Source organism: Pseudonaja textilis, chromosome 1, assembly GCF_049901715.1.
Source record: "Pseudonaja textilis isolate UNSWEBS1 chromosome 1, rPseTex1.2, whole genome shotgun sequence".
Classification (NCBI taxonomy): Eukaryota; Metazoa; Chordata; class Lepidosauria; order Squamata; family Elapidae; genus Pseudonaja; species Pseudonaja textilis.
Genome location: NC_141990.1, coordinates 324,405,220 through 324,420,317, shown reverse-complemented (window position 1 = coordinate 324,420,317; position 15,098 = coordinate 324,405,220). Strand labels below are relative to the sequence as shown.

The window sequence follows — 15,098 nt, the reverse complement described above, 5'->3', positions numbered from 1 at the left end:
CCTATAGAGAATTTGCTTCTGGTATAAAATCACACACAATTATTTTTAAAAAAGATTGCTACAATTCCTCATGTACTCAAGATATTACCATAAAGTACACAGAAGCCTAGAGCTGGTCAAGAAGATTCTTTCCAAGTCAGGATCCTGGAATGTTCGCAGGCCTCATCCTGCTCAATCCTGGATTTACTTCCAGGAAGACCAACCTAACTCTGGAACAATCACTTTTGGAGAAATACAGGAGTGTTCTAGGACGTGGATGAGTCTGGTTCTCCCGTGGCTACTTCATTGTTTGAAGTCCACAGGTGGTAAAGGAGCCATAGTTTACCTACCCCTGAGCTACGTCATCCCAACTAATTAAAAGGAGACCAATATTTCAACTGCTGTCACTTTGTTTGTTTTTTATCACAACTTTCTACCCCAAAGTTGCTCCAGGGTGGTTTTCTCAACTTTAACAACTTTTAAGAGGTATGGATTTCAACTCCCAGAATTCCTCAGCTAGTATGAATTATAAGAATTGATGTCCACTCAATTTATGACCGTCTGGGGAATTCTGGCCAATTCTCTGCTCTGTGGACCATCTGTATCATTAGGTCCCCAATGTTACTTTGAGGAAAAGGAAGATGCAATAAAATTGTGGCTGTTTCGTGGTTGCTAGGACTTGAAAATGCCTCAAAGGCACATAAGCAACCCATCAGTTATAGGTTGACCGTTCAAGGATACAGTGGCATTGAAAAAGGTGGGAGGGGTCCTTGGGGCGCTCTCGAAGCTTAGTTGTTTTCCTGCAGACATTTTATTCCTCAAACTGGGTAACATCAACAAAATTAAATACCATCTTCAGTGTATATTATGGCTATGAAAATAAACACAAACACACGTCCTTTACATTCTATACATTGAATTGAAAACCCCTGAAGCTGCATTAATATTGCACTCTGCAGTAGAATTCAACGGAACTACTGCCCTGGGATAGAAGCTGTTTTTCAGCCTATTTGTCCTTGTTTTTATTATCCTGTACCGTCTGCCAGATGGTAACAGTTCAAAAAAAAGAGTGCCCAGGATGAGATGGATCTTTGAGAATGTTTTAGAATTTGGAGTGTGTGTGTGTGTGTGTGTGTGTGTGTGTGATCCCAATGGAAATCGATGCCTTATGTTAGCTATTTCTACACAGGCAAAATGGGCTGAGACCATTTCCTGCAGAAGAACCAGGGAGCCTTGTTTTGGATAAGGAAATACAGGCTGTCTTCCACTTACAAACATTCATTTCGTGACAGTTTGAAGTTACAACCGCCCTGAAAAATTTGACTTAAGACTGATTTTCACACTTATGGCCATTGCAGCATCCCTATGGTCACCTGATCAAAATTCGAATGCTTGGCAACCGGCACATTTTTATGACCTTGTTCTGGAGTCATGTGGTTCCCTTTGGTGACCTGCTGACAAGCTAAGTAGACGGGGAAGCCAGATTCACTTAACAACGGGTTACCAACTTAACCGCTGCACTGATCCGCTGAACGACTGTGTCAAGAAAAGTTGTAAAATGGGGCAAAACTCACTCAACCGCTGCCTTGCTTAGCAATGGGAAATCTAGGGCTCAGTTGAGGCCATACGTTGAGGACTATCTGTAACTCAGCCATCGGTAGGAGGTGCCAGAAAAGGGCTCCTTGACACATAAAAACGGAAGGGAAGGAAGGGAGAGAGAGGAGCTCTACACCCGGGAATTAAAATAGTTTTATTTATTTACCCCTTAGTTTTCGTGGCATCCATGCATTTCTCTATAAGGACGACATTGGCTTTCTTAGCTTTCCGATGTACCTTTTTTACCTGCCAGGAGACAAGCAGAACAGCTGAACAGCTCGGAGGGTCACAGGTTTCCAATCAATGCATCTATTCAAAGGGACAAGTACACAGACTGGTTGGCCCTGCTACATCTCTGCAGCCGGCCCTTTGCAGCACATTATGAGCTAATCGGGAGGGCAGCCCATCATGAGTCGGATTTTGTCCCCTTTATTACCAATGTACTTCAACTCCCAGAATTCCTGAGCTTCAATAAGTAAATACAGCGTAAATCTTTCGCCTTTTACAGTAAATAATTAATATTCTTACCACAGCTGGCCAGTAGGGATATCTTGGGAGCTTGCACCAAACTATCATCCCGACTTCAAAACAACAAGGTTCTACAATACACAGAGTTTGGATTAAGGATTAAAACTGGAATTAATACTCTTGCAAAATATTCCTAGTGAAACTACTACTGTACTGTTGTTCAGCCTTACATTAGAGAATTGTACACAGAGTTTGCCACCTTCCCTGGTTTCCTCAATGTGTCCTCCAAACTTTACTGTTACTAATTTAGGGCACCGTTTCCTAACCTAAGTAACTTCTAGATGTATAGACTTTATTTCCCAGAATTCTGATCGGTTGCCGTGCTGGCTGTAGAATCCTGGGATCTGAAGTCCAACATCTGGAAATTTCCAAGAACAAGAACACTGTATTAGGAGAAGGTGCCAATGCTAGATCACCCTTTCTCAATCTTTTTTCCTGGAGGAATACTTGAAATCATGTTCAGGTTTTTCAGGAATATAAGCATTATTAGAAATATAGCGAGTGGCTGCATGCACCGCCAATTTTTTTTAAAATGATTTTTTAATTTTTTTATGATTTTTTAGCAATCTCTCGTGGAAATGCGAAGTTTCATGAAACTCCATTTGAGAAAGGCTGTGCTACACTAACAAGGCGATGCCTGTAAATGAAATACAAATACAAATTTCAATACAGGTAGTCCTCATTTAGCAACTGCTTCCTTTAGTGACTGTTCACAGTTACGATGATGATGGAAAAATAACTTTGTGTCCCATCCTCACATTTAGGGCCTTCACAAGTCGTAACACAAAGGAAAACTGCAGTGAAACCACAAGCATAGCCATGCTTTTACTTAATGACCGAGTTGCCGGTCCAACTGTGGTCACTAAGAAAGGACTACCTCTATACATGCTGGGGAGGCCACAAAAAGCTGAAAGGGATGTGGGATTGAAAAGAGGTGGACTACACGGAGAGCCAAGTATCCATATGAAGATTTCGGAAAGGCAGGCTTCTGATAAATGGGTTCATCTCACTCATTCGCAGAAACCAAATTTGGTGGGAGGGGAATGTGTGCACATCATGTACACGTGATGCTTTATTGTGGCTTTTAATTTTTAAAATAAATTTGGGGGCTTTGAATCCTGGCAAGTGCCTGGACAAGCCCATGCCTTCACCACGGTCAACTCAACATAAGCCAACTTGGCGTGGCCAACTCGCTGCGGGAGAAGAGTCACATTAATTTTGAAGAAACGGTAGAATAGAATCATTAAAAAAAAAAAGGATGCCAAAGGAGGGGTGAAATAAAATGTGAATGACAAAAATTAAAATAAAAGTTTAATTATTTGAAATAATGAAAACTGAACTGTTGAATTGTCCCACAACAAGTTGGCTGCGGCAAATTGGCTGTGGCGAGTTGTGTCTCATTTTGTCCACAGGAGGCTTAAATGAGACATAAGGGCAACCATACCCCAGTGATCGAAGTGACTCCCTCCTTTTTACTTAGGTTTCGACACCCTTGTGGCTGAGCAAGTGAGCAGAAGAGACAGGGCCTTCTCGGAGTGGCCCCAAGCCTTGGTCAACCATTGTCGCAGAGATTCACCCCTCCCCATCCAAGACATTATAATTCCTACCAGGTACTATAAGGTTTAGTTCAGCCATTGCTTATTTTTAAGGGAAACTACGTTGATTCGGAGGCATAATATTTTGAAGAAAGCTGCAAAGGGAGAAATAGTAACTACCTTGATGCAAGAAAATGCTGGGTAATTCCTCCTCCTCCTCTTCCTCTTCTTCATCCTTTGACTCTGGGCTTGGGCTCACTTTTCTTATGGGGCTCAGCTGCAGTGAAAGATCAGATGCCTGATCTGCTAATGAAGGAATACCGTGCCGATTTCAGTTTTACACGTACAGCATTGGAATTCGCACTGACAAATCTTACAGATGGGCCAGGAGATACTGCAGTCGGTCCTTGACTTACGACTGTGATGGAGCCTGGAATTACGGTCTAAGTCATTGCTGGCTGTTCAGTGGATCGCCATGTGGCCATGCCCAATTTTATTACCTTTTTTAAATTGGTGATTGTTAAGCGAATCCATTGTCTACAATTGCCTTTTTTTTGACAGAAACTGGAAGTAAAAACACATTGTAAATCACATTCCCGTGACTCTGGGGCACTGCAAATGGCTGTAAATTCGGGCAGGTTGCCGAGTGCTCAAAATAGGATCATGTGACTATAAACCCAAGGGAGAGGGCGGCCACTGGGACGTCAATCCAGATTGTGAGTAACCCTGGGGAGATTCAAACGATTGCAAATCAACCGGTCGTAAGTCGAGGACTTATCTATAACCCAGTTTTACCTTTTAAAACCAGACATTTCATATCTTGCCTGGGTTTTGCTCTAGTTGCTCCCACAATATGCAGGGGGAGCTTTGGGTAGAGAAAACTCGACTGAGCCCAAACTTTACATTGGGCCTTTCTTGACACAGTTGTTAAATGAATCACTGCGGTAGTTACATGAATCTGGCTTTGCTTCGTCAAAAGGTGGTGAAAAGTGATCACATGACCCTGGAAGCATATACGGTTAAAAAAAGATAATATTTGGGGGGGGTGTCTCCATAAAACAATCCATTTTCAGTTCATGGGTACTGTTGTGGCCTGCCGGTGACTGACAGAGCTGGCAAGAGAGTCAGAGAGTAGTGAAGAGGTTGGGGAGGAACCTGGGCCAATCTTGGAGGATGAGGAGGGCTTGGACAAGGGCTCTGCATCAGAGTCAGAGATGGGGCCAGGACAGGCTGGCAGTCATTAGCTGCCTTCAGATTCAGACAGCAGTGAGACAGGGGAGCTCCTGGAACCGGTTCTCAGCCTGCGCATGCACAGGGTTACCAAAAGACAGGAACAATTGAGAAAGCAGGGTCAACTCCGGAGTAAGGCCACACCTCGGAGATGATTGGCCCCTCCCACAGGACATAAAAGAAGAGCAAACAGGACGTGAGCTTTTGCAGGAAGCAATTAGTTCATTTGGTCGATTCAAGCTTTGAAAAGTTCTATTTGACTCTGTATCAAGTTTGGCCTTACCCTGCATCTGGCAACTAGTTCTCTGGCAGCATTCCAAGTGCAACAAGGTGGGTGTTTATAAATATTCCCCCGAAAGAGTGTTTGTGAAGGTTTGCAGGCTGTGAATGAACGTAATTCACAGCCATGGAAATAAAAGAGGTTTTGCCAGAACTAAGATTGTGTTTTATGCTTTCTAAGGAAGCCTAGGCCAAAACAGGAACTGGCCATACCGACTTAATTTATTTGATAAATAAAAATCAATTCATGGTTTTTATTTGATGATGATGGTATCCATTCAGTTATGCCTAACTTCTGGAGATTCTATGGGACCAGGTCTCTCCACATCTTCCGATCCTGCACTATTTGCTTGAGATTTTCTATGCTCTTGCTGGTATTAGCTTTGATGCTGCCCAGCCACCATCTTCTTCTGCGTTTCCTTTTACCACTAACTCATCCAAACATAACTGCTTTCTCCACTGAATTCCCCACCGTGACATGTCCAAACTAAGTGAGATGAAGTTTTGTGATTTTGCCTTCCGGTGACATGTCTGGTGTTACACAACATGTCCAGTAGTTGCTTGTCAGTCACCTTTGCTTTCCAGAGAGGTTTTCATTTAGAACCCTGATACTTTCTAATTTTTGCAAAGCAAATGTTTTTGCATGGATTGTTTCAAAACAAATGCTGTCCCGAGGTGCTTTTTTCAAGAGGAAACTGGACTTTCTGCTTTTTCTTTGAAGATGTTTCGCTTTTCATCTAAGAAGCTTTTTCAGCTCTGACTGAAAGGCTGCTTCATGATCTAGCATACGGGTAGTCCTTGATTAATGACCACCAGTTCAGCCATCGTACAAAATCACAACAGTGCTGAACCAGTGGTGACTGTGACTGGTTCTCAAAGTTCTTATCATCCCAGCATCCCTATGGTCATGTAATCGCGATCTGGGCACTGTACATTTTCAACTTACGACTGGTTGCTTAGTGACTGTCCAAAATTGTAGCAGACCCCTCAAAAGGTACTTACGACCTGGTTCCAAAGATTTGATGCTTGCACGTTTTGAACATTTGGCAACAGGCCCACATGTAAGACATCCCACAGTCACAGGACTGCAATTTAGGTTTTTGCCAATAACCGCCATTTCCGGTTTTCGGCAAAACTGCACTGCACCATAGCAAACAAGGAGTTTCCTTAAAACCCCCCCACAAATAAGCTAATAAAATCAGGACAGTTGTGTGGGTGATCTGCTTAATGATGATCATTACATCCGTAGTGAGCAGGCTCCATCACAGTTGTAAGTTGAGGAACATCTGCACAAACGTCGAGGCTCAAATCCCCCTTAAGACGTGAAGTCAGTCACTTTCAGGCAACCCGCCTCACAGGGTTGTTGTTGCAGAGATAGGAGGCAGAGAGCTCCCCTTATAAGCCACCGTGAGCCTTCAATGGGATATAAACTTAAACAGACATTGGATGAAGCCCAGCTGCATTAAACCATGGCAGCAAGCTGGGCTGGGTTATAATTATGGTTTGTAAACTAAACCATAATGGCTTGTTCATGCATCAGATTCAGCTATAAGCCACTCAAACTAAGATGGATAGCAAATAAGTAAATAAGTAACTAACTAACTAACTAACGGCTCCCACCCCCTCTAATCAGTTGTGTCTTGTTTTCAGGGACTGCCTGGAAAAGTCCCTACAGTTTTCGTGGCAAGGATTTAAGTGGTTTGCTGCCATCTGCTTCCAAGGACTGTGAGTCACCCACCTGGCTTTGTACCTAAGGAGGGAAGCGAGGTGGGGGGGCTAGAATTCACAATCTCTCTGTTTCTAACCTGATGCCTTTAACACTACACTAACATGGCTCACTTTTGAAGTCATGGCTAGGAAGCCCCAAAGGCTGCCAAGTTCACACTGCATGCCAAATGTGAGCCAGCAGTATGCTGCAACTGCCAAAAAAGCCAATACAGACCTAGGCTATGTTAACAGAGAGATAGAATCAAGATCATGGGAAGTGCTAGTACTGCTTTATAAGGCCTTGGTAGGACCACACTTGGAATAGGCATCCAGTTTTGGTCACCATATTATTAAAAAGCTGCAGAGACTCTGGAAAGAGTGCAGAGAAGAGCAACAAAGATGATCAGGGGACTGGAGGCTAAAACATATAAAGAACGGTTGCAGGAATTGGGTATGTTTAGTTTCGTGAAAAAGAACTGCTTGTGACATGATACCAGTAACAGTGTTCTGATATTTAAGGGGTTGCCACAAAGAAAAGGGAGTCAAGCTATTCTCCAAAGCACCTTGAAGCCTGGGCAAGCAGCAATGGAGAAAAATCAACCTAAAACTGAGGAGAAATTTCCTGACAGAACAACTGACCAGGGGAAAAGCTTGCCTTCAGAAATTGTGCAGAGGTTTTTAAGAAGAGATTGGGCAACCATTTTGTCTGAAATGGTATAGGCCAGAGTCTCCTGCTTGAGCAAGGGGTTGGACTAGTAGACCTTTAAGGTCCCTTCCAACTCTGTTGTTATTCTGCTATATAAACTCACACCTGTAGAAAATGTCCAGGCTGAGACTGACAGGGGTTAAAAGTCACGAGTCCCTTCGCGCATACAAGTCCAGCCCACCGTGAATTCCTTTATTTACCACCAAATTGCTTGAATGGTTAGTAGTTCAGATTCTTATATAGAGGGCTTAAGCTTACAATAAATCTTTATACCTGTCTGAACTGCCTGGATCGCCTGACTTCCCTGGCGCTCGACAATACCGGTTCACTGCACTTGAAGACAGCATGTGAACCCCCACTCCTGGGTCTCCCCAAAACTCACAACTTCCCCCAGCACGTCTTTTGCAGATGGACGTCATCTTACCTTCCTTATCCGCAAATTCGGGAAGCCAGCCTCCTCCATCTCCATCTCTACATGGGTCAGGCTCTCTTTTCAGTTCCCAAGGAACACAATCCAGAGGAGGTTCGCTGGCCTTTCCGGGCTCTCTCCCACTCACGCACTGTGACTTTTCCAGGGAGGGTTCCTGAGTGGCCAGGATCTGCTTGGAGCAAGCGGCTTCCAAGCGCAGGGAGCACCTGGCGCCCCTGGAGGGTTGCTGCCATTTCTTCCGTTTCCGTGCCTCTCGCTTGGCCGGGAGAGCATTTGCCGGCTGGGAGGAAAACCCTTCGAGGGCAGGTCCCAGCAAATTCCTCCGCAGTTTTGAAGCAGCCTCGTCTCTTCCCTTGGCTGGCGGGAATCTGGGGCAGCACTTGCGAGAAGTAGAGTCCGGGGTGCTGGTTCTCACCGGTCGGTTTGAAGGCGCCTTCTTGCCAGATGGACCGCCAATTTGCTGATGCACCTTGGAAGCCAGGGGAGACCTCTGGGTGAGTTGGGGTGATGCTACTGCCACACTCTGGGAGATGTTTGGCTTTGGGGCTTTCCAAACTCTGCCCACCTTCAAGGCTGGCTTCCTGACACCTGGAAGGACTCCTGATGCAGACAAAGGAGGTTTGCAGGTAGACAGGTGATTGGTTCTCGATGCCAAAGGTCTCAGTGATGTGGCTGGAGAATCTGAAAGGGTCCAACGCGGGCTTCTTCGGGGAGAAAGGGGTTCCTGGGGCGCTGAAGATTGTTCCTGATGTCCTTTCCCGTTTGACGCCTCTTCATTCCTTCCCCTAAAAGAGTCGGGACCTTTAGGGGCTGCCTGTTCCTTCATGATCTCCAGCAATTCTCGCAAGGCTCGACGATAAGTCAACTCTTCTATCACCTTCTGGGTTTCGTTGCTCGGACCTGGAAAGAGAGTCAACAGTAATCAGCGGGGGGTGTTATTTATATTTATCCAATTTATGTGCTGCCCATCTCACCTGGAGACGACTCTAGCTGGCTCACAACCAGTAAAAACCAATTTAAAAAAACATTAAAGCAAATAAATAGTAACATTAGTTTAAAATGGAGAAAGATAGGAAGGAAGGAGCAAGATGCACACGGGGAGAGGCAGGGTCTTGTCTTAGTCTGTTAACCACCTCCAGAAGGATGCACACCCATTGGTGCTCCAGGGCAGTTTGGAGAGCCAAGCCTTCAGCCCTTTCGGAAGGGCAGGAGAATGGGGAAGGCCAATCCTCTTGAGGTGAGACTGTTCACCACATAACCTGGACCCTTGCCCTGCGGGGTTTTAAAGGTAATAATCAAAATGTTGAATTGCACCCAGAAGCAAACCAGCAGCCAGAACAGCTTATGAAACATTGGTGTAACATGGGCCACCCTATAGGTCCCAAGAACCGTCTGCGCGCCTGCATTCCACGCCAGTTGTAGCTTCTGAATACTCTTCAAGGGTAGCCCCATGGACAGCATGATGCAACAGTCCAGGAGAAGGGGTGAGCAAGGTTTGAATGACCAAGCACGGGAACTCCTGTTCCAGGAATTCAGACTGTGAAGGAAAGAGTTGGTCAAAAGAAGGTAAGAGCTTCTATGTTTGGGGTGATTGACTTCTTCTCTCCTTGAGGGCTTTAGATAAAGAAGTAATTAAATAGTATTTTAAAAATGCACACACACACACACACCATTTTTTCTTAAGTCTGATGGTTTGGCACAGTCATAATTGCCCTGGAAACCATTTTGGACAAAGAAAATACTTTAAATAATGTGATTGGCATTACTTGGGAAACAGTGTGAGCTCAGTTCTTGAGCACAGCAAAAAAGTGAATCACACAATTTTTTTTTTTTGCTTCCCAGTGTAAATATAGGTTATATTTATGCTACACTGTAGTCTATTAAGTGTACAATGGCATGTCTATGCCACTAACACTGTAATTCACATAACTTTTAACTGGGCAAAACGGTGCGTCATAGATCAACACTTTTTGAACCAAGGTAGATCAAATGGGTTAACTTACAGAATGAATCCAAAAATCTGGAATCTGGACTTCCATGGAACTGAAATATGGCCAATTTTATGAAACATTTTGACATAAAAATGGTCATACCACATTTTATGACATAACATAAAATGTCATAAAACATTTCCTGGGGTCAACTGCAGGATAATTTACAGCTTCCTATTACACCGGCCTGACCCCATCCTTCCAAGGCTTTTCCCTTAAGTTCCCAAATGGGAAACAGAGAGCAAAGGGCAGGGGGGGAGAGAGGCCTTATGCTTAATCTGTGGAACTCCCTGTCTCTGGAGGGCAAGTTAGCACTCCCTTGGTTTTTTTTTTTTCCTCATCCACTGGCTAAACCTTCAGCATTTTTTTTCCAAAGTAAATTTTTATTAAACGTATTTCAACTAAAACACCACATTTACACTCATTACAGTGTTCAGGTAACGGTATTCACTCGTATTGACATAGTTGTTACTATTCTACGTTAGTTTTTTCTACTTTTAACTTATAGCAGTACATACAAATATATATATACAATATTTTTCCATTTTACTAAAACTCCTATGTATTCTTCATGTAAAAACTTTACGTCTATTCTCTAGCCACTGGTACCATTCCAGACCTTAGAGTATTCTGTTTCTTCTCTGTCTTTTAACCATAGTTAACCTGTCCATCTCTGCACACTCAAGAACCTTTCTTATTATCGTTGCATTATCTTGTTTCAAATTTTGAGTGAAGGCAATTCTGGCCATGGTTATTATATGTAACATAATGTATTGCAGTTTTTTGCAAGTCTTTTGTCTTAATACGCCCAATAAAAATAGTTCTGGTTTCTTCTCAATGTTTTGTTTAGTAATTTCTTCTAACCAATTCTTTACTTTGAGCCAGTATTTCCTAGCTTTTGGACAGGTCCACCACATGTGAAAGTGAGTTCCTTGCTTATAGTTACATCTCCAGCATTTCACTGATCTGTTTGGAAACATTATGGCCTATCTTGCCGGGGGTAAATGCCAACAGTAGAACATTTTGTACAGATTTTCTTTGAAGGCTGCTGACATTGTTAATTTGTAATTTTTCTCCCACAATTTTTTCCAGTGTTCCAATTCAATACTATATCCAAAATTTTTGGCCCAGTTTATCATAGTCTCTTTAACTGTTTCTTCATTTTAAATCTTTAAAAAATAGTTATGTTTTAGTAATAATTTTCCCGCCTGTCCCCTGTAATATTTTATCCAATTCCTGTTTGTCTTTATAAAAGCCATATTGTTCTAAATAGTTTTTGTATGTTGTCCAAATTTGCAGATATGGCCACCAATCTATCTCAATTCCTCGGGCCTTTAACTCTTGATTTGATATTATCCATGGGATTCCATGAGGTCCTGGTGTTTTTTTGTTTTTTAATTGTCTCCTTCATTTCCGTCATAGTAATTTTATCATTCAGCATTTCTCTTTCTCTATGTGCATTGACATAAACTGCCAAGGGAAGTTCACGTGAGGTTTGCAAGGAAAAGAACTAGGGATAAAGTTTATGGGAGGACAAGAGATAAACCACTGGTCTACAAGGGAAGGAACTTGTGACTTTGCCTTCAAGAGGTCCATATTAAGAAACAACACGGTGGCATTCTAGAATTCCCTAAAATAGGGTAACGCCATTTGGCTTTGGCACCAAAAAAAAAAGAGAGGTATGGCAGTATATATAAAAGAATGGTTGAAACCAAAAGAGATTTATGTGGATAAAGACGGAAGAATCTTATTGACAGAAATAAAAACAAGCCAAAAGAGAATGTTGCTAGCAGTAATATACATACCAAATACAAAATTCTACTGTAAGTTACACCAGAAAATGATAGAGTCAGAGCAGGAGAATGTATGTTTAATAGGAGATTTTAATGTGGTGGTAGACACTAAGAAAGATTATATAAGTAATTAAAAAAACAAGAAGAGAAGAACATTACCAGATATATTCTTTAAAATGGCACAAGAGTTAAACTTAAAAGATACACGGAGAGAACTAAATCTGCAGGAGATAAAATACACTTTCTTTTCTAACCCCTACAATTCTTGGTCAAGAATAGATATGATGTGGATGGATCTGGAACTGGGAGAGGACATAGATGAACTAGATATAATGTTGAATACATGAGCAGATCATAATCCTTTAAAAGTGAAATGGAAGGGGGGAAAAAGAGAGGGAGGTGGACTCTAAACCAGAGAATTCTGAAAGAAAAAAGTATGTGCAAATGTTGGAAAAAGAATTGGAATTATTCCTCAATGTAAATTTGAAAGAACATACAACGTTACAAAACTTATGGGATACAACTAAAGTCTACATCTGGGGCTTAACAATAGCTTATGTGGCTCGAAGGAACAAGGAAAGGAAGAAACAACAAACAACATTGCAGGGAAGCTTAAAGAACTGGAATCTATAATGAAAAAGAACCCCAAAATGAGAAAATTAGAGGAGAAAGAGATATGATCAAGCACAAAATAAACTTAATTATCACAAGGAGAAATGGCACGGAACCTTAGATTAACGAAACAAAACTACTCTGAGCACACGAATAAACCAGGGAGATGCTGGCTTATAAATTGAAGGAGAAAAAGAAAAAATTAATACAATAGCTGCAAGATGAGAATGGGACCATTGATCACTAGATAGAAGGGAAAAAAAACATTGCCTCAAAAATTTTTAAGACCTTATATAGCCAAGAGAATATTCGGGAAGAAAATATCAAGCAATATTTAAATGAGAGGGGATTATCTGCAATATTGGAAACTTTTCAGCATTTTAAAAAGATGTATTTGAAGAAATATATTCCCTGCTGTATCATCCCAACCTTATTGAATAATCTTTTCTGTCACCATTTTGAATCCTGTAGAATCTGTCTGTCTATATGTATCTTTCTATGTATCTATTTATCTATCCATTTATGTATATGTGTCTGTCTGTCTATCTATCTATCTATCTATCTATCTATCTATCTATCTATCTATCTATCTATCTATCTATCTATCTATCCTGTCTGTCTATCCATCCATGCATCTATCGATCTATTATCATCTGTCAAGTCACCCATCCCCCTCACTGAGGCAATCTTGGTGGTATACAAATAAAATATTAAAAACCTTAAAAAATTAAAAAGGGGCAAGAGATGTAAAAAATTAAAATGTGTGGGGAGGGCTTTCAGGGTTCTAACCAGCTCCACCATGGCTGCTTCTTAGTACACCTCAAGAAAGGCCGCAAAACCATATTTCCACAGCCTTCCGGAAGGCCAGGAGAGCGGAAACCCACCTAACCTCTTGGAGGGGGGGTGAGATAATGTTTGACAGGGCTGGGGAGATGAGGGAGAAATTCTGCAGTGGTTTCTACCCTGGCTGGGGAATTCTGGGAATTGAAGTACACACACATCAAACTTGAGAAGGTTGGAAAGCACCAGATATATGGAAGAGATGGGGTGGGGGTGGGGAGAAATGTTTTTGCTACTGATCCCTCAGAACAACTTGCTTTTTAATGTTGTGGTTTTCCTGTTTTTTATCTTGTGAAGCTGCTCAAGAGTCCTTTTTGGAGTTGGGTGGCCTAAGAACTGAATAAATTAAGGGAAAAATGCAGGCAGGCTTACAAAAGGAAGCACACATGACCCCTATTTAACCAGAAGAATTCACTAGCTGAAGATATGGCCCTGTCAGGAATTTGGATAATATCAAAAATGTATAAAGGGACCTCCAGTCAATGCTGGAAATGTGGGGGAATGAAGGGGCATTTTATCACGTAGGGAGGACTTGTGAAAAACCCAAGAAACTTTGGATATAAATATACCAACAATACAAATAATTTTAAAGATTCATATTGTAACAAAAAGAACACCCTGGAGGTTTTTTATTGGGACTTATGGATACTAAATTATAAAAGACTCACAGAAGATTAATTTTTTGTATGATAATGGCACAAAGGTTATTAAATGCACGAAGATAGAAGAATAGTGAAATTCCCACAACGCAGAGATTGTTAAAATGATAGAAATTGCTCAGGGAGAAAACAACAAGTGCTTTTTTTGAAAAGACTAGAAATATTTTACCGTCTTTTTATTAAAGGAAGCCAAAATATTAATATGGATTTATTAAGTGAAACACATAATAATTAAAGGGTTGAAGGGATGTTTGGAAGAGGTAAGAGGGAGGAGATACATTATATTCGTTAATAACTGTGGAAGAGAAAGTAGGAAGTCATTATATTTCATAACTTTAGTTGTATTTTCTTGCACTTCTTTCTTTCCTCTTTTTTGTTTTCCCTCTCTTTTTTTAGATTTGCTTTTTACTTTATGTAAAATTCTCAATAAATACAAATAAGTAAAAGAATTTGGATGGCTATCCAAGAGATAGGAAGAATTTATGAGGGAGGGCAGATCTATCAAGAGGTTAGAGTCGCCTTGAACCATGAGATGGGCAACAAATACATTTGATAATAATAATAATGTCCATCTGATCATTCAAGGGCCAAATCCAGTTTGAGCATCTGACTGACGGTGCAATGAATCAAACTAATAATAACCATTATTACTGGTCAAACACAAAATGCAGCTTTACGTGGAATAGCTTACATTCTGTGGTGGCTCCCTCTCTCTGGAATATCATCCCCCCAGAGATGAGAATTAGAATACCTTTATTGTCATTGCATTCAAAATACAATAAAATTTGAAATTATACGCCCCCCACTCTTAATACTCTTCCGGAAGGCGCTGAAGAGCTGGTTCTGCCAGTGGGCCTGGGGAACCCAGAGCAGGATGGAGCCCATGAAATGGCTTGTGTGATTTGCTGTCGCTGGGCGGGGGGTGATTTTGTTATATTGCACTATATTAATTTATTTGATTCTTTTTTGTTAGTTGTTATTGTTTTAAATGTGGTTTTATATTCTGTAAGCTGCCTTGAGTCGCCATGGGTGGCAGTATAAATGCAATAAATAAATAAATAAATCCTGCAATGATATTTATATATGTATAACACAGCAGTAAAAATGCCAAATCCAGACTGAACATCTGGCTGACTGTGCAACAAGCCATAATAATATTGATCCTAAGGCAGGGATGTCCAAACTTTTTGCAAGAAGGGTCAGATTTGGTGAG

General features: G+C 41.5%; 1 protein-coding gene across 3 annotated transcripts in view; it reads right to left on the bottom strand.

Moving 5' to 3' along the window:
* PWWP3A (PWWP domain containing 3A, DNA repair factor) overlaps positions 1-15,098 on the bottom strand; it is a 35,164-nt gene that overhangs the window by 12,327 nt on the left and 7,739 nt on the right. For 2 of the 3 annotated variants that reach the window (XM_026699085.2, XM_026699082.2), the window contains 4 exons: positions 7,985-8,890; positions 3,819-3,944; positions 2,104-2,174; positions 1,742-1,821 (listed from right to left, as the gene is read on the bottom strand). In XM_026699085.2, the coding sequence (XP_026554870.2) occupies positions 1,742-1,821; positions 2,104-2,174; positions 3,819-3,944; positions 7,985-8,890 (1,183 nt within the window). The remainder of the gene's footprint in view (positions 1-1,741; positions 1,822-2,103; positions 2,175-3,818; positions 3,945-7,984; positions 8,891-15,098) is intronic. The other variant, XM_026699083.2, reaches the window with a different exon arrangement.